At 38.4% G+C, this 21331-nt stretch overlaps 2 protein-coding genes across 13 annotated transcripts in view; one reads left to right on the plus strand and one right to left on the minus strand.

The window, feature by feature from the left end:
* The window catches only part of dkk3a (dickkopf WNT signaling pathway inhibitor 3a), a 22423-nt gene extending 9290 nt beyond the window's left edge, over positions 1 to 13133 (minus strand). The window contains exons 1-5 of one of the 3 annotated variants that reach the window (XM_062028513.1): positions 12928 to 13116; positions 11583 to 11805; positions 11392 to 11451; positions 8994 to 9086; positions 3462 to 3606 (exon numbers count right to left, since the gene is read on the minus strand). In XM_062028513.1, the coding sequence (XP_061884497.1) occupies positions 3462 to 3606; positions 8994 to 9086; positions 11392 to 11451; positions 11583 to 11795 (511 nt within the window). In that variant the 5' untranslated portion in view covers positions 11796 to 11805; positions 12928 to 13116. Of the gene's footprint in view, positions 1 to 3461; positions 3607 to 8993; positions 9087 to 11391; positions 11452 to 11582; positions 11809 to 12927 lie in introns of all 3 variants that reach the window. The other 2 variants (XM_062028506.1, XM_062028522.1) reach the window with 2 other exon arrangements.
* The window catches only part of mical2a (microtubule associated monooxygenase, calponin and LIM domain containing 2a), a 72171-nt gene continuing 63527 nt past the window's right edge, over positions 12688 to 21331 (plus strand). For 4 of the 10 annotated variants that reach the window (XM_062028477.1, XM_062028485.1, XM_062028437.1 and 1 more), the window contains exon 1: positions 12688 to 13224. The gene's annotated coding sequence lies outside the window, so the exon portion shown is untranslated. Of the gene's footprint in view, positions 13295 to 21331 lie in introns of all 10 variants that reach the window. The other 6 variants (XM_062028467.1, XM_062028455.1, XM_062028428.1 and 3 more) reach the window with 5 other exon arrangements.

Consider the following 21331-nt stretch of genomic DNA (forward strand, 5'->3'; position numbering starts at 1 on the left):
TACACTAGTATGCTGCAATAACACTTCTAATATTACACTAGTATGCTGCAATAACACTTCTGATATTACACTAGTATGCTGCTATAACACTTCTATTATTACACTAGTATGCTGTAATAACACTTCTACTATTACACTAGTATGCTGCTATAACACTTCTAATACTACACTAGTATGCTGCAATAACACTTCTATTACTACACTAGTATGCTGCTATAACACTTCTACTATTACACTTGTATGCTGCAATAACACTTCTAATACTACACTAGTATGCTGCAATAACACTTCTAATATTACACTAGTATGCTGCAATAACACTTCTAATGCTACACTAGTATGCTGCAATAACACTTCTAATATTACACTAGTATGCTGCAATAACACTTCTAATACTACACTAGTATGCTGCTATAACACTTCTAATACTACACTAGTATGCTGCTATAACACTTCTAATACTACACTAGTATGCTGCAATAACACTTCTAATACTACACTAGTATGCTGCAATAACACTTCTAATGCTACACTAGTATGCTGCAATAACACTTCTAATATTACACTAGTATGCTGCAATAACACTTCTAATATTACACGAGTATGCTGCTATAACCCCTTTAATACTACACTAGTATGCTGCTATAACACTTCTAATACTACACTAGTATGCTGCAATAACACTTCTAATACTACACTAGTATGCCGCTATAACACTTCTAATACTACACTTGTATGCTGCTATAACACTTCTAATACTACACTAGTATGCTGCAATAACACTTCTGATATTACACTAGTATGCTGCAATAACACTATTACTACACTAGTATGCTGCTATAACACTTCTATTACTACACTAGTATGTTGCAATAACACTTCTATTACTACACTAGTATGCTGCAATAACACTTCTGATATTACACTAGTAAGCTGCTATAACACTTCTATTACTACACTAGTATGCTGCAATAACACTTCTGATATTACACTAGTAAGCTGCAATAACACTTCTATTACTACACTAGTATGCTGCAATAACACTAACACTACAGCAGCTGTGGCTATGAAAGTAGCTTACCACCACCAGGTGTGAATGAATGATGGGTTCTACATGTAAAGCGACTTTGGGTACTTAGAAAAGCGCTATATAAATCCCAGGTATTATTATTATTATTATTACACTAGTATGCTGCAATAACACTAATACTACACTATTATGCTGCTATAACACTTCTATTACTACACTAGTATGCTGCTATAACACTTCTATTACTACACTAGTATGCTGCTATAACACTTCTAATACTACACTAATATGCTGCAATAACACTAATACTACACTAGTATGCTGCTATAACACTTCTATTACTTCACTAGTATGCTGCAATAACACTTCTATTACTACACTAGTATGCTGCAATAGCACTTCTAATATTACACTAGTAGGCTGCAATAGCACTTCTAATATTACACTAGTATGCTGCAATAACACTAATACTACACTAGTATGCTGCAATAACACTTCTAATATTACACTAGTATGCTGCAATAACACTTCTGATATTACACTAGTATGCTGCAATAACACTTCTAATATTACACTAGTATGCTGCTATAACACTTCTAATGCTACACAAGTATGCTGCAATAACACTTATACTATTACACTAGTATGCTGCAATAACACTTCTAATACTACACTAGAATGCTGCTATAACACTAATACTACACTAGTATGCTGCTATAACACTTCTAATACTACACTAGTATGCTGCTATAACACTTCTAATATTACACTAGTATGCTGCAATAACACTTCTAATGCTACACTAGTATGCTGCTATAACACTTCTACTATTACACGAGTATTCTGCAATAACACTTCTAATATTACACTAGTATGCTGCAATAACACTTCTGATATTACACTAGTATGCTGCTATAACACTTCTATTATTACACTAGTATGCTGTAATAACACTTCTACTATTACACTAGTATGCTGCTATAACACTTCTAATACTACACTAGTATGCTGCAATAACACTTCTATTACTACACTAGTATGCTGCTATAACACTTCTACTATTACACTTGTATGCTGCAATAACACTTCTAATACTACACTAGTATGCTGCAATAACACTTCTAATATTACACTAGTATGCTGCAATAACACTTCTAATGCTACACTAGTATGCTGCAATAACACTTCTAATATTACACTAGTATGCTGCAATAACACTTCTAATACTACACTAGTATGCTGCTATAACACTTCTAATACTACACTAGTATGCTGCTATAACACTTCTAATACTACACTAGTATGCTGCAATAACACTTCTAATACTACACTAGTATGCTGCAATAACACTTCTAATGCTACACTAGTATGCTGCAATAACACTTCTAATATTACACTAGTATGCTGCAATAACACTTCTAATATTACACGAGTATGCTGCTATAACCCCTTTAATACTACACTAGTATGCTGCTATAACACTTCTAATACTACACTAGTATGCTGCAATAACACTTCTAATACTACACTAGTATGCCGCTATAACACTTCTAATACTACACTAGTATGCTGCTATAACACTTCTAATACTACACTAGTATGCTGCAATAACACTTCTGATATTACACTAGTATGCTGCAATAACACTATTACTACACTAGTATGCTGCAATAACACTATTACTACACTAGTATGCTGCTATAACACTTCTATTACTACACTAGTATGTTGCAATAACACTTCTATTACTACACTAGTATGCTGCAATAACACTTCTGATATTACACTAGTAAGCTGCAATAACACTTCTATTACTACACTAGTATGCTGCAATAACACTAACACTACAGCAGCTGTGGCTATGAAAGTAGCTTACCACCACCAGGTGTGAATGAATGATGGGTTCTACATGTAAAGCGACTTTGGGTACTTAGAAAAGCGCTATATAAATCCCAGGTATTATTATTATTATTATTACACTAGTATGCTGCAATAACACTAATACTACACTATTATGCTGCTATAACACTTCTATTACTACACTAGTATGCTGCTATAACACTTCTATTACTACACTAGTATGCTGCAATAACACTTATACTATTACACTAATATGCTGCAATAACACTAATACTACACTAGTATGCTGCTATAACACTTCTATTACTACACTAGTATGCTGCAATAACACTTCTATTACTACACTAGTATGCTGCAATAACACTTCTGTTACTACACTAGTATGCTGCAATAACACTTCTGATATTACACTAGTATGCTGCTATAACACTTCTACTATTACACTAGTATGCTGCAATAACACTTCTACTATTACACTAGTATGCTGCAATAACACTTCTACTATTACACTAGTATGCTGCAATAACACTTCTGATATTACACTAGTATGCTGAATAGGACTCCACATCACCTGAGTGGAAGGCGCAGCAGAGGTCCTGGCTGCAGTGGTCTTGATGCTGGCATGTACTCCCTGCGTGTCCTTTGGTTGCATTTGGACTGCACTGACCCCAAACACACAACTGAGTGTCACAGCATTCCTCATCTTTAGCGCAGGGCTGCAGTAGCACACAGAAATATCATTATTGCTTACACTGACAGAGCAATATGGAGGCGTAGTTTTTCTCAACTATTTCCTGTCACGACCTTCTTGGGAGACAGAATTTCACCACAGCCTTCCTAAATGTAATTACCTTCTGTAGGTATGTTCCTGTGTACTTACTACTGCTACTGGGTAGACCAGGTAGCCTGCGGATTAGATTGAGCACTGCTGCCACCGAGCTGGAAGCTTATGTATTGTTCCAACTTGAATACTGCTCTTGTCCTTGTCTTTGTCCTGAATGTAATCTATCTCTGCACTATTTGTGACCAGCGGTCACTACCACGAGAGGTGCTAAAGACACTGGGCCGGATGCTCATCTGGTCTTGTGGTCCTTGTCATCTGCCTGTTTGTTGTCTTGACATGTTAGCGAGTGGTGTTTGGAATAGTTATTACATTTAATACATATTTTCTTGTCCTGTTTGCAACACAGGGCTGAACACAGGGCTCACAATAACAAGACTGACCATTGAGAAATTGTATATTGTCATATTGGACTAGTATTGACAGCATGCATCAATATCTCTCATAGTTATTGCTAATAAGCATTTATTAAAAAATCTTTAAAAAAAAAACCTCAATCATACTTTAATGATGCCCAAAACCCTACTCTCTAAAATATATGTTTGTAACAGACACAGCCAATCTAATGGAGACAAAATATTACCATGAGGGAGAACATACTTTATTCTTTATTTTATGTATGAACTCTTTTACTGTACCGTGTTTTATGGATAGAGGGCTTCGCACAATGCATTGTTGCTATTTGGTAGCCATTTTGGAAGGCTTTGTTCGGTAACACACTTGTATTGTTGATCATTCATCCAGTGATACTGAAAAATGCCGACTCGACATTGACGGCTTCTTCTTCTATAATTGTGATACTCGGAAGTCGTTTAGAACAATGTCCCAACAATCGCAACTGGACTGTTTGGTTTGTCTTAAAATACTTTTTGCCTCTCATCCAAGTAGGCTTCATCAGTTCATGCTCATATACTTTGATTGGTTAGATCTAGTCTTGCGGCTGGTGCCAAAACCCCAAATAATTATAATAATAGAGGGTGATTCTAACTGTTTTGGGCTGATCGTGGTTGATCCACAGCGATCACTCTGCCACACAATACTTCAATGCTTAAAAGGGGAAATTACACTTCAACGACTGTCGTTGGCATTGACAGAAGGATTGCTCGTTTGCAACTCAACAGTTGTTTTTCTCACTACAATAGGGCGAAACCTTCCTTGCCCAGGCACACCCTCCTGGTTTTTGGAGTATAAATATTTGGGGTTTGGCACCAGCCGCTAGACTAGATCAGACCAATCTAAATCTATGACTAATTTTGACCAAACAAAGTCTATGAGCATGAACTGATGAAGCCTACTCAGATGAACGGCGAAACGTCTTTGAAGACAAACCAAACAGGCCAGTTGCGATCGATTGAATGCCCCGAGAATACAATGACCTGGATGAATGACAACATCCAGAAGCAATGTTCCAGCAGTTTGTCATTAAACTTTTTCCTCGCACTTGTCATCCCTTAGTTTGCCTATGACTTTTTGGTACTTGGCTGGAAACTTATCTGGCACATAGTCTGCACTGTACTCTTTCATCACTGCCAAACAAACTGGTTTGTCTTCTTTCACTTTCTTAAAGAAACTATCATACCTGGCCTGAGAAATGTTCACAGTTTTCTTCTTTGCTGGGGTTTCATCTCTGTTTACTTGTCAGTCGGTATCAATCTGTTTATCCAACTGTTTCTTCAGGGTCTTTACAGATGTATAATCAATCTCACGTACATAAGTGAAGTGAAGTGAATTACATTTATATAGCGCTTTTTCTCAAGTGACTCAAAGCGCTTTACATTGTGAAACCCAATATATAAGTTACATTTAAACCAGTGTGGGTGGCACTGGGAGCAGGTGGGTAAAGTGTCTTGCCCAAGGACACAACGGCAGTAACTAGGATGGCGGAAGCGGGGATCGAACCTGCAACCCTCAAGTTGCTGGCACGGCCGCTCTACCAACCGAGCTATACCGCCCCATACATTATGTTACGCTTGTCGTTGAAGTAGGCAGCATCCATTGAAATGGTCTGTATTCATATAGCGCTTTATCACACCTGGAATGTTACCCAGAGCGCCTTACATTATGCATTACATTCACACATTCGCACACACATTCCTACACTGATGGCAGAAGCTGCCATGCGAGGCAGCTAACCATGACCCATCGGGAGCAAGGTTGAAGTCTGCGTTTCCTCTTTATCCGCCGTGTTTGAAGGTTGCACAGAAAGAGTGAATATTTTTCCATAAGTTGTTTCTACAGTGCATCCGGAAAGTATTCACAGCGCTTCACTTTTTCTACATTTTGTTATGTTACAGCCTTATTCCAAAATGGAATAATACAATTTTTGCTCTCAGAATTTTACACACATTACCTCATAATGACAATGTAACATCTTTCAACAAAGTATCGAGCAAAGGCTATGAATACTTATGCACATTTTTAATTTTTAATGAATTTGCAAAATTATAAAAATAAAAAACTTTTTTTACATTGTCATTAAGAGATAATGTGTGTAGAATTTTGAGAACAAAACTAGCATCATTCCATTTTGGAAAAAGGCTATAACATAACAAATTGTGGAAATAGTGGAGCGCTGTGAATACTTTCTGGATGCACTGTATTCAGACAAGGCAAGTGCAAAAATAGCTTTCCTGGATGTGGCCATCTTGATTTCCGACCGCGACTGTGACGTCAGCCTCCGTGTTGGCAAGTATGCATATAAATAAAAGAAATACTTGAATTTCAGTGTTCCGGGGGCTATTAAGTAGATGGCAGTATTGTCCTGTTTAACTTCTCCTCCATTCATGACTCGGCCACCATGTTCAATGGAGAAGTCTGTTTTACAAAATGTACATGCAACATAATTACATACCCCTTCCCCTTCGAACTGTCCTGGATGAACTGAAATTCTTGTTTCCATTCGTTTTGGAACTTGCAAGCGCATTTCTTCATCTTGCTCGTCGACGGCGTCGCCATGTCTGTAACTTCCTCGTTCTTCTGCTTCGTCTCCTTGTTGTGTGCGCAGTTGTGCACTCTACTCTCTAAAAGCCGTAGATGTTCTGACGTCATTGGGCAGGCAAGCTGTTTATATTGTGGGAAAGCCGACGTGAGAACAGGCTGTCCCCACTCAGGTCCGCATTGAGCTGGAGGGGGCGTGGCCTCCAGCTCCGGCTGAATACCGGGAGAAAATTTCTGCCGGGAGGTTATCGGGAGAGGCGCTGAATACCGGGAGTCTCCCGCTAAAAACGGGAGGGTTGGCAAGTATGTTATTGTCCACTGAGTACTTCAAAATTATCACGTGTGCAAACAAAGCCTTCCAATATGGCCGCCAGCAATGCATTGTTGGAAATGTGAGCAAAAAGGATAAAGCCCTCTATAGGAGTGGTTCTGAAGCTTTTTCAGGTTAGTACCACCTCAGAAAACACTTGGCTCTCCAAGTACCACTATAATGACCAACTTTAAAATACATTAGCGTAGTAGGCCTAAATATTCAATAAACAAGGCAGAGGTTTTTTTTAACAAGTATATTTAACATTTGTGGCCACTGTAACATTACACACAGTTTAAACAGAAACAATGTGTTTATATATTTAATCAAGTGGTGTACCACGAGATGGAGCCCCCACAGTTTGAGAACCACTGCTGTATAGCATTTCAAATGCATATCCTTTTTGTCCATGTATTACTATTTCGATGTTTTGTTGTTCTTGTATATCTTGTATGATGGATCCCAGGAAGACTAGTGGCTACTGTGAAGCAACTAATGGGGTTACATTTTAAACAGCTACACAAATACTTGTATATATGTGACATAATAAACGGAATACTGCCTGTCACTACTCAAGTCGTTCTGCACATGTGCGAGTCTTACGTCACTTCTGTCACCTGGAATGTTTACAACATTCATACAACTAAGACTAATGATAATTTAGTGATAATCGTTATTACAACGAGTCCGGAACTGCAAATGAATGATATAACCTTTTATATATATCTTGCTAACAGTGCTGCCAAAACGTCCAAAAATGGATAAAATACTAAAGATGCTTCTCAAGAGGCCTGAGCACTAAGCCCCCCTAGTGGTTGTGACCCGTTAGCATATTACATGTGGTACACCATACATGTACAGCACACCCCACAGTAAAGTACAGATGGACTGAAACACTTAAAGGGGAACTGCACTTTTTTGGGAATTTTTACCTATCGTTCACAATCAATACGAAAGACATGACGATGGATGGACTGTTTTTTATGCATTCTAGCTTGTAAATAAACCTAAATAAAAGTTTGCTTACAGGGCAGCCAATGGGAGATCCTATAATTTGCCCATAAAATCCAATAAATAATCATACAAAAACCGCCAACAATACTCCATTTACATTTTGTGATATGAATATTAACCAAGTATTAGTGATATTTTTATTATAAGCGCCAATGCAGACAAACCATTTATAGCGGCGGCGTGATCACTACCGTGTCTCCCTATATTTGCAGTACATCGAGTGGTCTGCTGCTTCCTCGCTTCCTTGCTCCCTGGAAGTTTATTTTAGATCATAAATCATGCCTCTTACCTGGACAGAAAATGTCTGAGGAGGTATTCCGACAGGTTGGTACACTTTGACGGCCGTATAGACCTGAAACTGGCGAGGACGATACGAAAAGACACTTGGTCCCCCTGCCTGCCACTTCTTATCTTTGTGAGAATTATGAGACATTCTTCACCTAAATGGGAATATATGAACACCCTAGCAGTCGACATGACAGCAGACATTGTACAGTAAGTGATGTTTTATTATGTTTGTTAGCTCTCATTAAGTCTGCAGAGAATAATAATTAGTGTTGAAGAAAAAAAAGCAAATGTTGTGATGCGTTTTTGAAAATAATTTGCCGCATGTGCTTAAAATTATTAAAATACGTAATTATAAATGTGCCCCTTACTACATTACATATATACTTACACCATGTATAAAAAACTTCAATGGAGGCGTTTCGATGTTTTTTAAGGGGTTTGTAGGCGGAATTGTGTGGCTCTTATAGGCTCCATTGGAAGCAAACTTTTGATCACATTTATTTAATATTTAGAATGCTAAAAATAATAATAACATCCATTGTCATGTTTCTTATAATGATTGTGAACGATTGGCAAAATTCCAAAAAAATGGGGATTCCCTTTTAAATTGAAATGAAGTATGTTACAAGTACAGTGAGACTCTCACTCATGATATATGTCATTGCTTTGCCCAACATATAATATTGTATACTGCTTTTATTCTGTTCACTCACCACGTCAGTGTCCTTGCAAGCTTGACACTTGGAGTTGTGTTTCTCCAAAAGACAGTACCTCCCCTTCCCACAATCCTCAGTGGTGACACAGCCCTAAAACAGCAACATTTACCTATAAATTCAACAGTTTAGGCTGGGCCTTATAGGCTTGCTTGTCGTAGAGTACATACTGTACATAAAAAAATTGCTTAACAGTGCACATTAATGTACATGTAAAACATGGCACAGTCACTAAGCATTTAACAGTTTAATATCATACATGAATGTGATAAAAAGCAAGGCATGTTTGACAAAATATTTAAAACAAGTAAATTTACTGTATACAGTATGAACCTGTGTATCATTTGAATGGCTTACTATTGTGTACACAAAACGGTAAGTACAAGGCTCAAGGGCCAGTTCTATATTATATATATAATTTTACACAATATACAGTATAGACGAGAGCATAGGCACCGATCTACATTTCTGCCAGTATGTGTATTAAAAAAAAGAAAGAAAAGATGTTCAGTGAAGTTATTATCCCATATGATTTGTGGCTTTATTATTTTGTAAAATGGACTAAACTCGCCACAAAATTAACTACAACAAGATTGATTTTTCAAAAATAATTTTAAAGATTGAAAGTTGCCATCAATCCCACATGGGTGCTCGGCATTGTCCGTGGGTGCTCAGGCCCCGAAGCACCCACGGGATCGGTGCACGAGAGTCCCTGCTGCGTGTCTGCATCAGTTTGGAGGTCCTGAAAATAGTTTTTAGTCTTACAACTGGGATACCAAAAGCAGGCAAATAAAACATGTTTAACAATTTTGTTTTGACCTCGATTGACCACCCCTCTTTATGAAGACCTGTTTACGGAGAACTATTTTTACAGATAAAGCAAACATTTTCCTTCAGTATCTCGTTTTCAATACATTTGTAATAATAATAATAGTATTAATAATTGATTCAATTTATATAGCGCTTTTCTAGACACTCAAAGCGCTTCACAGAAAAGTGAGAACCCATCATTCATTCACTCCACATTCATACAATGCTGGTGGTAAGCTACATTTTTAGCCACAGCTGGGGTAGACTGACGGAATCTTGGCTGCCAATTAGCGCCTACAGCCCCTCCGACCACCACAAAATAGTCATTCACACTCATTCCCCAATGTGGGTGGCGCTGGGAGCAGGTGGGTGAAGAGTCTTGCCCAAGGACACAACGGCTGTGGCTATGGCGGAAGCTGGAATTGAAACCTGGAACCCTCAAGTTGCTGGTAGGGCCGCTCTACCATCTGAGCCACGCCGTCCCATATAAGTCTTTATATTATTTCAAATGGCGTGTGTGAGTGACAGGAAGAAAAGCTCCAATTTGCATGAGGAGAATTCGTTTTGTTTGTAAGAATCTCCAGATCGGCCTGTCTTTTTCAGACGTTTTCTACAGAAAAAAATATGATTGTGTATTCTGATTAGTATTAGTTAGTACAGTGTTTTCAACCACTGTGCCGCGGCACCCTAGTGTACGGTGAGATATTGTCTGGTGTGCCGTGGGAGATGATGTCATTTCACCTAATTGGGTTAAAAATATTTTTTGCAAACCAGTAATTATAATCCGCAAATGTGCCGTTGTTGAGTGTCTGTGCTGTCTAGAGCTCAGTAGAGTAACCATGTAATACTCTTCCATATCAGTAGGTGGCAGCAGGTAGCTAATTGCTTTGTGGCTGTCGGGAACATGGTTTGTCGTGATCACAATATGCATACAACAGCGGGAGGCAGTGTGCAGGTAAAAAGGTGTCTAGTGCTTAAACCAAAAATAAACAAAAGGCAAGCGCCGCTAAGAAAAGGCATTTAAACTTAGGGAAGGCTATGCAAAACGAAGCTAAAACTAAAATGGCTGCAAAGTAAACAAAAAAAGAATGCTATGTACGACAGCAAAGACTTAAAGCGTGTGGAGCAGCAGACGGCGTCCACAAAGTACATCCATACATGACATGACAATCAACAACAAAATAGGAAACACTACACACAGGAAAACACCAAAAAACTCCAAATAAGTCACGGAGTGATGTGACAGGTCGTGACAGTACACCTACTTTGAGACGAGCTATAGTGATGCATGGTTGGTTATGGTTGGCATTTATATCCAACGATTGCAAGAACGACTTTTTACTGTCAATATAGGCTGCTGAGTTTCATTTTTTTTTAATGTTTTCCGCTAGTAGTTTGTGCCTCGGGATTTTTCCAATGAAAAAAATGTGCCCTGGCTCAAAAAAGGTTGAAAAACACTGAATTAGTACACCACTGCAAACGACAACCACAGTTATAGATGCAATGTTCTTTTGTAGTTGGCCTATTTAGTTTGTGCAGGTGTACCTAATGTTTTGGCCATTGAGTGCATTGAACATGAAGTACTCACAGTGTCAATGTGGTTGTCCGGCTCAGTGTCCGGGACAGTTGTTGTAGCAATGCTTTTCTCCTGTATGAAAGTAGGACATCATCGGGTCAAAGTCACCTTCTTGCATCGTAACCCATCCAAAACACCACACCTGAACTACTTTATAACACTCATTAACAATAAAACAACATTTGCTGTATCATGTTTCCTACTTGCTGCTCAGTTTCTAGCTGCTCATCATGGTCCAGTTGCTCCCTTTGCACCAATATGTGGTCCTCTGGAATAGAATTGTCAAGGATGTGGCTAATTCCCGAGTCCACTGTATCAGGGAGGATGCCATTGCAAGTGGTTAGGAGGGTTAAAAGTAGCAGCACGGGGACTTGCATGGTGGTTGCAGTCAGCATCTTCATCCTCATCGTCACCATGATCAGGCAGCTGCTGCACAACAGTAAGGAAGGCGGGGCTCTGCATCAGATGACGTCATAGTGGCGCATTGAGATACATTCGAACGTAAACAAAACATACTTTTTTTAAAATACAAATAAATATTGAATGCATCTTCTTAACACTGCATTTAAAAAATATATAAATAAATAAAATAATACAAAATAAAATAAAAATAACACAAAAAATAATCAAGAAAACACAACAATTCTGGAATTTGATGTTTATGCTATTATGTTTTTTTGTAAAGTGTTTATTTAAAGCAAATGGCACTTCTTGCTCCACATTTAAAAGGGAAAACGGATATTATGAATAAGTAATTATGTTACCTTAAATTAATTACCATACATATCAGAGAATACAGATAAAATAATATGCTGCGGATATTACATAACGTTAAAAGCAGCAGATGTGAAAAACATCTGGGTTTTCTCAAGGGTTTCCTTTACCAGACACTTTATTAGGTACACCTGTACAATTAGATGAAATGCAATATCTTAAAAGTATACAATAATTTGAATGCTCTGCTACCAAAACATTTTTGTATTTGATCCCATTTAATTTTTTTCATCATAATGTTTTTATTGGTGTGAATGACCAACTTGCCTAAAAAGGTCATTTTTTAATTACCTTGCCTTACATATTTATTTCTTTTTTTTACATCTGTATAAATCATAAAGCTGAATGTATTCGTAATGTAAATGTGACGATTATAGATTAGCTCTACACGCTTTTAACTCATTTTTTAAAATCACACTGACGTTTGTTGTTGTTTTAGAAACGTTTCATAGCTGTAGTATCACAATCTGGCCACAAGATGGTGCAACGAAAGTAACAAGCCAAGTCTGTAGTTTCAGAACCTGGCCACTAGATGACGAGTGATTAGCCGAGGCTACACTTTCACAATTTCACCACAAAGAGTAAATTACAGTAAGTACACGGTGTTGTTTTCCTTCCATGTTTTTTTTTTGTTTGTTTTTTTTGCTGCCACTCACTTGCATGGAATGTGTCTGACACGTGTTGATACCACACCTGGCGCTGTGTGTCTGTGTGTAAAGTGAAAGAATACTTTCATTTGCCTCATAATGGCTGCCTTCTTTTTATGTAGCCTACCTATGCTAGCCTGATGATGCATTCAAAGACCGTCAGGTGCGGGGGAACTCGTGTGTGTTTGTAAAGAAACTCCACAAGAACTTTAAAGAAAGGCCTTGTGGTGGCGGCAAAGGAACAAAAAAAAAAGTACAAGTTGGAAAGATCAGAGTCTCCTCCTGTGGACTGGCAGCAACCGGGGCAGAAGCAGCAGCTGTGGGATGTGTCCACTCCCGAGCACCGCCCTTCCACACCGGCTGACATCCAGCAGTCTTCCAGCAGCAAGGACCTGGGAGGGAAGTGTCTTTCGGTCCTGGACATGTGAGTTTATTTGTATTTATATCGAGTTACCCTCTTCTAGAAAAGTCATTGACACTGCATTGACTGTGAAGTAAGTCTTTTATGCTCTTTTTTGAAGTACGGTATCTGTGCTTGCTCCATGATAAGAACACGTGTTATATTTATGCGACCATGTAGTTTATTATCAACTTCCACTATGTTTTGAGTTTTTTTTGTGCTAGAACTCACAGAGCCAGTCTGCTAAAAGTCATGACTTCTGCTTTTTCCCTCCACCTGCCCAGTAGCACCTCTCAATGTTTGTGTGCACAAAACAAGGTGTGCTGTTGAAATGCCAGCTACTTGGTAATGTTTTCTAAATCAGGTCAAAATCCTACCACTGAGCTTTTTTTTCCAGTGTGTTGGGGTTGGTTTGTAACATATCCAAAAGTTTGAGGAAGTTTCAGAATGAAGTGTATCTTACCAATACATGTTTGTGCTGTCACATACAAAATGATGTAGAGGTGCTGAAAGATTGGTTCGCATACCCAAATCGCGACTCCAATTTTTTCTGATTCTAAAGCAATTAATATAAATTATCTTTTTTTTTAAGAAGCAATTTAAAAAAATAAATTTTAGGCCATCTCCACGCTTACTCACTGCAGCAGCGGAGAAGGAAGCTTTTGTAATCCGTAACCTGTTCTGAAAAGGTTTTCTTATAATTTTTATACCAAATAATATATTACGGGAAACTGTTTGAATCGGTAATTGTGTTGAATCCTATCCAATCCAATCCACTTTATTTATAGAGCACATTTAAAAAAAACAATAGAAGTTTCACAAAGTGCTGCACAGAATTGATTGATTGATTGAAACTTTTATTAGTAGATTGCACAGTGAAGTACATATTCCGTACAATTGACCACTAAATGGTAACACCCGAATAAGTTTTTCAACTTGTTTAAGTCGTGGTCCACTTAAATTGATTCATGATATGATACAGATATATACTATTTTCATAATACAGTCATCACACAAGATAATCATCAGAGTATATACAATGAATATAAGTTAAGACATACAGTACATACTAGAAGACTTAGACTAGACTTAGACTTCCTTTTTACTGTCATTCAAATTTGAACTTTACAGTACAGAAAGGAACGCAAATTTTGTTGTATTAGCTCGTTGTAGTGCATGATAAAAGAGCAATAAGGTGCAGATATAAATAAATAGATTACTGTACAGATAATTATATTGCACTTTTGCAAATGTATCCATGTTTATGGATGTATGTTATATTGTCTTTATATTCCAGCGAGTTAATCAATTTTTGGGGGGAATTGAGGGGATTATTATGATGCGTTCAAGAGTCTAGGGGAAGTCTAGAGTCTGAGGGAAGAAGCTGTTACAGAACCTGGAGGTTCTGCTACGGAGGCTGCGGAACCTCTTTCTAGAGTCCAGCAGTGAAAACAGTCCTTGGTGGGGGTTTGAGGAGTCTCTGCAGATTTTCTGAGCCCTGGTCAGGCAGCGGCTTTTTGCGATTTCCTGGATAGGAGGAAGAGGAGTCCTGATGATCTGATGAAGAGTCAGTAATATAAAACATTTAACTATAAAAATAATAAATACATAAAATACATCAGAGAAAATAAAATGGACTAAAATCACACAACTCTCATGCTCGTTTAAAGCCAAAGAGTAAAAATATGTTTTAAGACGTGATTTAAAACTCATTAAAGACGGAGCCGTCCGAATAGCAAGAGGGATATTGTTCCAAAGTTTTGGAGCCACAACAGAAAATGCACAATCACCTCTGGATTTTAAACACGTTTTTGGGACGACAAGAAGAAACTGATCAGCTGACCTCAGAGACCTTGTGAGGGTGTACATTTTTAAAAGATCTGACATATATTGTGGTGCTAGTCCGTTAAGAGATTTAAAAACAAACAACAATATTTTGAAATGAATTCTAAAATGAACTGGGAGCCAGTGAAGGGATGCTAAAATAGGGGTAATGTGTTCATGTTTATAGTGCCAGTGAAAAGGCGAGCAACAGCATTTTGGACTAACGGTAATCGAGCAATTGAGGCCTGGTTCATTCCGACGTAGAGGGAGTTGCTGTAGTCCAAACGTGATGAAATAAAGGCATGGATTAAAGTTCAAAGTTGTTAAAATATAAAAGTTATTTAATTTTTGCTAAAAGTCTTTGATGATAAAAACTAGATCGTACAACGGAGTTAACCTGCTGCTCCAATTTAAAATCATTGTCGAACTTAAAACCAAGATTTGTGACTGTTGGTTTTAAATAAGGCATCAGGGGTCCAGGTCACTGGGGGTGGGGGGGGCAGTCTGCTTTACTTTTGAGTCAAATAAAATGATTTCCGTCTTGTTCTCATTGAAGTTTAGAAAGTTTACCGCCAACCATGCTTTTATGTCCTCAAGACAATTTAAAAGTGATTTTAAACTTGTCACTTTTCTTTTTTAAAGGGACATAGATTTGCGTATCATCCGCATAAAGATGATATTATATATTATATATTTTTTAAATGTGTTGATTGGGCAGGATGTACACTGAAAACAGGATTGGTCCCAGGATTGAACCCTGAGGGACACCTCAGGACAAGGGAGCATAGGCCGAGGCCGAATCATCAATTTGGATCTTAAAAGTTCTGTTTGTCAGATATGACCTGAACCATTTCAAGGGTGTGCCTTTTAAACCCACACATTGTTCTAAGCGACTAATGAGAGTTGTGTGATCCAATGTGTTGAATGCAGCAGTTAGATCTAAAATAATTAAAATGGCAGGATCGCCAGAATCAGTGGATATTAAAAGGTTGTTAAAACCTTTAAAAGTGCAGATTCGGTGCTATGAAAAGCTTTAAAACCGGACTGAAAAACATCAAGAATAGCGTGCAAATCAAGATAAGACTGTATCTGTAGAAGCACAGCTCTCTTTAAAATCTTTGAAATCAAAGGAAGCTTCGAAATGGATCTAAAATGTGATAAAATAGAGGGATCTAAATTGGGATTCTTTAGCAGAGGTTCCACAACAGCTTGCTTAAAATAATTTGGGACAGTCCCTGAAGCAAGACTGCTGTTAGTTATTTCTTGGACATGGGGGGCAAAGACATCCCAGACGTCTTTGAACAGACGAGGTGGCATTGAATCAACAAACATCACCCCAAGAATCGTAATTGAATCGATTTATTGTAAGATTCACATTCCTAGTGTCCAGACTTTTTGCCCTGAAAAGGCAGAAACAATTGTATTCTTTATCATTTGTTTATTAAAGGGGCCATTCTACATTTTATTTTTTTCACAATTATCTATTTGTCTTAAATGTCGTGCCTTTGGTCTACATGATGTGGTAGTGCCATATAATGAGGTTAGTGTGTTTTTAAGTTATGCCTCGGTTTAGAGATGTAATGATGTACAAATTTCATATCACTGTTATTGCGACCAAAAGTACCATGGTTATTGTTACACTTGCGGTATTGTTGATTGTGCTCAAAAAGTACTTTTACACACACTGAAATCTTTTGACCAAGTTAATTTTTTTCAAATACCGATAAATACACACTGTCACACTGTTAGAAGCCACTCTTTTGCATGTTTTGTGGTCCTTATGCTTCACTAATAGTGTTTTAGTCTTAGTATTTTATCTTAATGGCTGAGCTTTTAAATATTGGTTTGTACTTTAACACTTTTTTAAAATGAAAAGTCTTAAACAAATGATTTCTTGTATTATTAATATTTATTATTTCTGTCGGGTGTTGTGGCGTCCTATGCTGTTCAGCAGTTCTTGAAGGGGAACTGCAGTTTTTTTTTTTTTAGAAATGTTGCTTTTCTTTCACAATCATTGTAAAAGACATGACGGTGGATGTATTTTTTTTTAATGCATTCTCACTTGTAAATAAACGTAAATAAATGTCTGCTTACAACGGAGACAATGGAAGGTCCTCTATTCCGCCCATAAAGCCCAATAAATAACCATCCAAAAAGCGCCAACAATATTCCATTTACATTTTGTGGCTTGAATTTGTGAGCATTTGTGATATTGTTATTATAAGTACTAACGCAGACAAACTATTTATAGTGGCGCCGTGATCAATAGCTTGTGTGCCAATGTTGACATGATCGACTGATCAGCTGCTTCCTCGTTACCTTGCTCGTCAAACTTTATTGTAGATCAAAAATCATGTCTCACAGCTGGATAGTAGAAGGATGAAGAAGTTGGTACACTTTGACAGCCAATATAGACTCGGAAATGGCGAGAACGACACAAAAAGACGCTTGGTTCCACCCTCCTTTTCTTGGTGAGAAATATGAGTCATTCTTCATCTAAATGGGAATACATGAATATCCTTGCAGTCCGCATCCTAATGACAGGAGACCTTGTACAGTAAGTGATGTTTTATTATGTTTGTTGGCTCTCATAAAGTCGGCAGTCAGTCGAAAACGGACAATATGATGCATTTTTTAAATTAATGTGCCTTGTATGCTTAAAATGAGCAAAGTACAAAGATATAAAATGTTATTTTGAATGTGCCTGTGCCTACATTACATATATACTTACAGTGTGTATACAAAACCTTAATGGAGTTGTTTGGATTTTTTTAATGAGCTTTATAGGCAGAATATATCGGCTCCATAATAAGCAGACCTTTGATCACATTAATTTAGAATGCATTTAAATAGTTCCCCTTTAAACACACTGTAAAAACACATCAGTCTTGTAGTCCTCTTAGTATAGAACAATCACTCTGTTCTATGAGAGCACGGCTTTTAGGTTCAGTGTGCACAATTGGATAGCTTAGTTGCTCAGACAGCAATGTATTTGTGCTATATAAGTTTCGATTGGGCTGTTGATGGGGAAAGACATTCATGTCTCTTGTTCAATGTTGGCATTTAAGCTAGCGAGCTAGTGTCAGTCAGTTTTGGAGTTTATCAAAGTGCAGTTATCAATACCGTTTTTTCGATAATTTAGATTCAAAATGATAACACCAACCGTCAGAAGTTTTCCCGCTTTTATATATTAATACCGTTTATCGTTTAATCCCTAGCCTTGTTTATTATTTTTATGTCGTCAATAGTGAATTACAAGATATTTTTAATTTCTCAAGTCATAACTTTTTAGTGACGCCTTCAATGGCATAATTTATCCAAAATGGCAGCCAGAAAGTGTGTTTTCGGAGTACAGCAGCAACGAGGACAGTTTTTGTTTTCTGGGGAGCTAAATACCGACCTCATGGTAACTGCCTGCGATGGGGTGGCGACTTGTCCAGGGTGTCCGCCCGAATGCAGCTGAGATAGCCTCCATCACCCCCCGCGGCCCCAAAAGGGACAAGGTAACCGCTCCTTCCTGCCACTTCACGAACAATTGTTCTGTGAACAAAGCACTGCTTGATATCGGATTCTGTACTATTCTCCCGATTATATCAAATATTCAATTCTTTACTGTTTGCTGATAATCATTAGCACATAACCGGTCGAGTGGTGGCGGGAGAGGAAGGAACCCCTACCATTCACAACAGAGTAGACTTGGTTGAAGAACAGGTTTTGGAATCCAAGTGTTTTGCCCAAGAGGAGAAAAATGCAGCTCTATGCAGTATTTTTTATTTTCCCCCAATCTAATCTTTGCAATGACGTATGCATTGACCTCATTACTGACCAAGTAACAAACAACCATTTGCGGTTAAGAGAAAGGAGCATGTGCAGTCAAAATAAATTATTTGATTAATCCGCGTGTATACATGATTAATGCGATAATTTATTTTGTGGTTAATCACATATTTGTGACAGACCTACTTAAAACACATTTGAAAACAAGCGCCCTTTAGGCATCCGCGTAAAGGTTGCAAACATCCCCTTTAACTGACACACATGTTTTTAAATTACACAAAAAGTTCACACTTTATGTTGGTAAAATAGATATAAATGGTAAAAAACTTTTTTTTTAAAAACTATTTAAAGGGGAAAAACAGATTTCATGGAGCCCGAGTTAGGTTAGACCAGGGGTCGGCAACCGAGTTAGGTTAGACCAGGGGTCGGCAACCTTTACCACTCAAAGAGCCATTTTGGCAAGTTTCACAAATTAAAGAAAGTAATGGGAGCCACAAAAGTTTTTTTTAAATTTAAAATGAAAAACACCGCATACAAAGCTTAAACGCTTTGTGCTATGTTAACTAGGGGTCTCCGACACACGCACCGGCACGTATTTTAATGTGGAAATTTGATGTTAGTGCAGCCCGCGAGTTTTGAATGAATGGCGCTTGATAGCGTCATACTTGCCAACCCTCTCATTTTCCCCGGGAGACTCCCGAATATCAGAGCGTGATGACACTGCATTTGGCGCCCTCTACAGTCTGCCCTAACAGTGTACCTGCTCGACCACACGTAGAATGCAATTTCGGCTTGCTCACGTAAGTGACAGCAAGGCGTACTAACTCAGCAGCCACACATCTTACACTGACGGTACCAATACCCAGAATCCCATGCAGCCCTAACTCTTCCGCTCAACCATCGCACGGAGAGGGGGGGGGGGGGTTGATGTGTGGGGGGATTTGGTGGTAGCGGGGGTGTATAATGTAGACCGGAAGAGTTAGGGCTGCATGGGATTCTGGGTAATGGTTGTTGTGTTTATGTTGTGTTACGGTGGGATGTTCTCCAGAAATGTGTTTTTCATTCTTTTTTGGTGTGGGTTCACAGTGTGGCGCATATTTGTAACGTAACAATGTTAAAGTTGTTTGATACGGCTACCGTCAGTGTAAGCTGTTTGGCTGATGAGTATGTATGCTTTGCTGTCTCCTGTGTGTGCAAGTAATAACAACATGCAACATGTGGCTGGACTGGCACGCTGTATGTAAATGCTATAGAGGACAATTACTGCAGTGCAATTAGGGCACGCCCTTTATTTAGTAATTAGAGTGTAAATAGAATTATTTTTTCCCTGGGAGTAATCTAGGAGGGACACTGAGATCCATAAATCTCCTGGGAAAATCGGGGGGGTCGGCATGTATGTAGCTGAGCCGCATCAGAGTGGTCAAGGAGCCGCATGCGGCTCCGGAGCCGCGGGTTGCCGACCCCTGGGTTAGACAAAATTAAGGCCGTTTCTTTATTCGCATTGTGTTGACCTATAAAAGATACATTTTTAACTAACAAAAGTTGAAGAGTTTTAAAGTGACACACAGTATATCCATCCACACCAGAGCTTGAATGTTTTCTTGAAGCATGACTCGATAAGATATATGGTATGACTTCTCAGTATGAGCACATTTACTGTCTGGAATGATTCACATGTCTTGCACGATGTTGCGTGATGTGTTGAACAACACCTTGCTTTCTCAAGTCCTTATTTTCTGTTTACTGCTAAGCTTCTATTGCCTCTTAAATTAATTCGACTGCACAAGTGCTGGAATCCAAAAGCTGCGTGGTGGCCTGTATGAGTTACACCTGGAGATGATCAACAGCTCAGTTGCTACCACAATATTTATGGACTTTCCCTCTGAGTTAATTCAGAAGAATTACCCTAAAGTTAGGGCTCTTTAAATCTTATTATAATAGACTTGGGCTATTATTTAACAGGTTTTTTTCCCCAAATGGCTGCAGGGCTAGTGTTCTGAACATGCATAGTGATTACTGGTTCTACTCTGATTTACATCCTCCCTTTACCTGGAGCACTAATAATGTATGCAATATTCTCAAATAAATGATAAATGGGTTATACTTGTATAGCGCTTTTCTACCTTCAAGGTACTCAAAGCGCTTTGATAGTATTTCCACATTCACCCATTCACACACACATTCACACACTGATGGCGGGAGCTGCCATGCAAGGCGCTAACCAGCAGCCATCAGGAGCAAGGGTGAAGTGTCTTGCCCAAGGACACAACGGACGTGACTAGGATGGTAGAAGGTGGGGATTGAACCCCAGTAACCAGCAACCCTCCGATTGCTGGCACGGCCACTCTACCAACTTCGCCACGCCGTCCCAAGAAAGCTATAAGGAGAACCTGTAGAACTAGAAGCTGCTAAAACAACATATTTACATTGCAAAGCACAAATGGAATGTGGAAGTCAAACTTTTACTTAAGGAACCACTTTGCCTTGTCATTTATTTGACTAGCATCAATCAGGATTCAGAAATACAAGT

This window comes from Entelurus aequoreus, linkage group LG02, assembly GCF_033978785.1.
Source record: "Entelurus aequoreus isolate RoL-2023_Sb linkage group LG02, RoL_Eaeq_v1.1, whole genome shotgun sequence".
Taxonomy (NCBI): Eukaryota; Metazoa; Chordata; class Actinopteri; order Syngnathiformes; family Syngnathidae; genus Entelurus; species Entelurus aequoreus.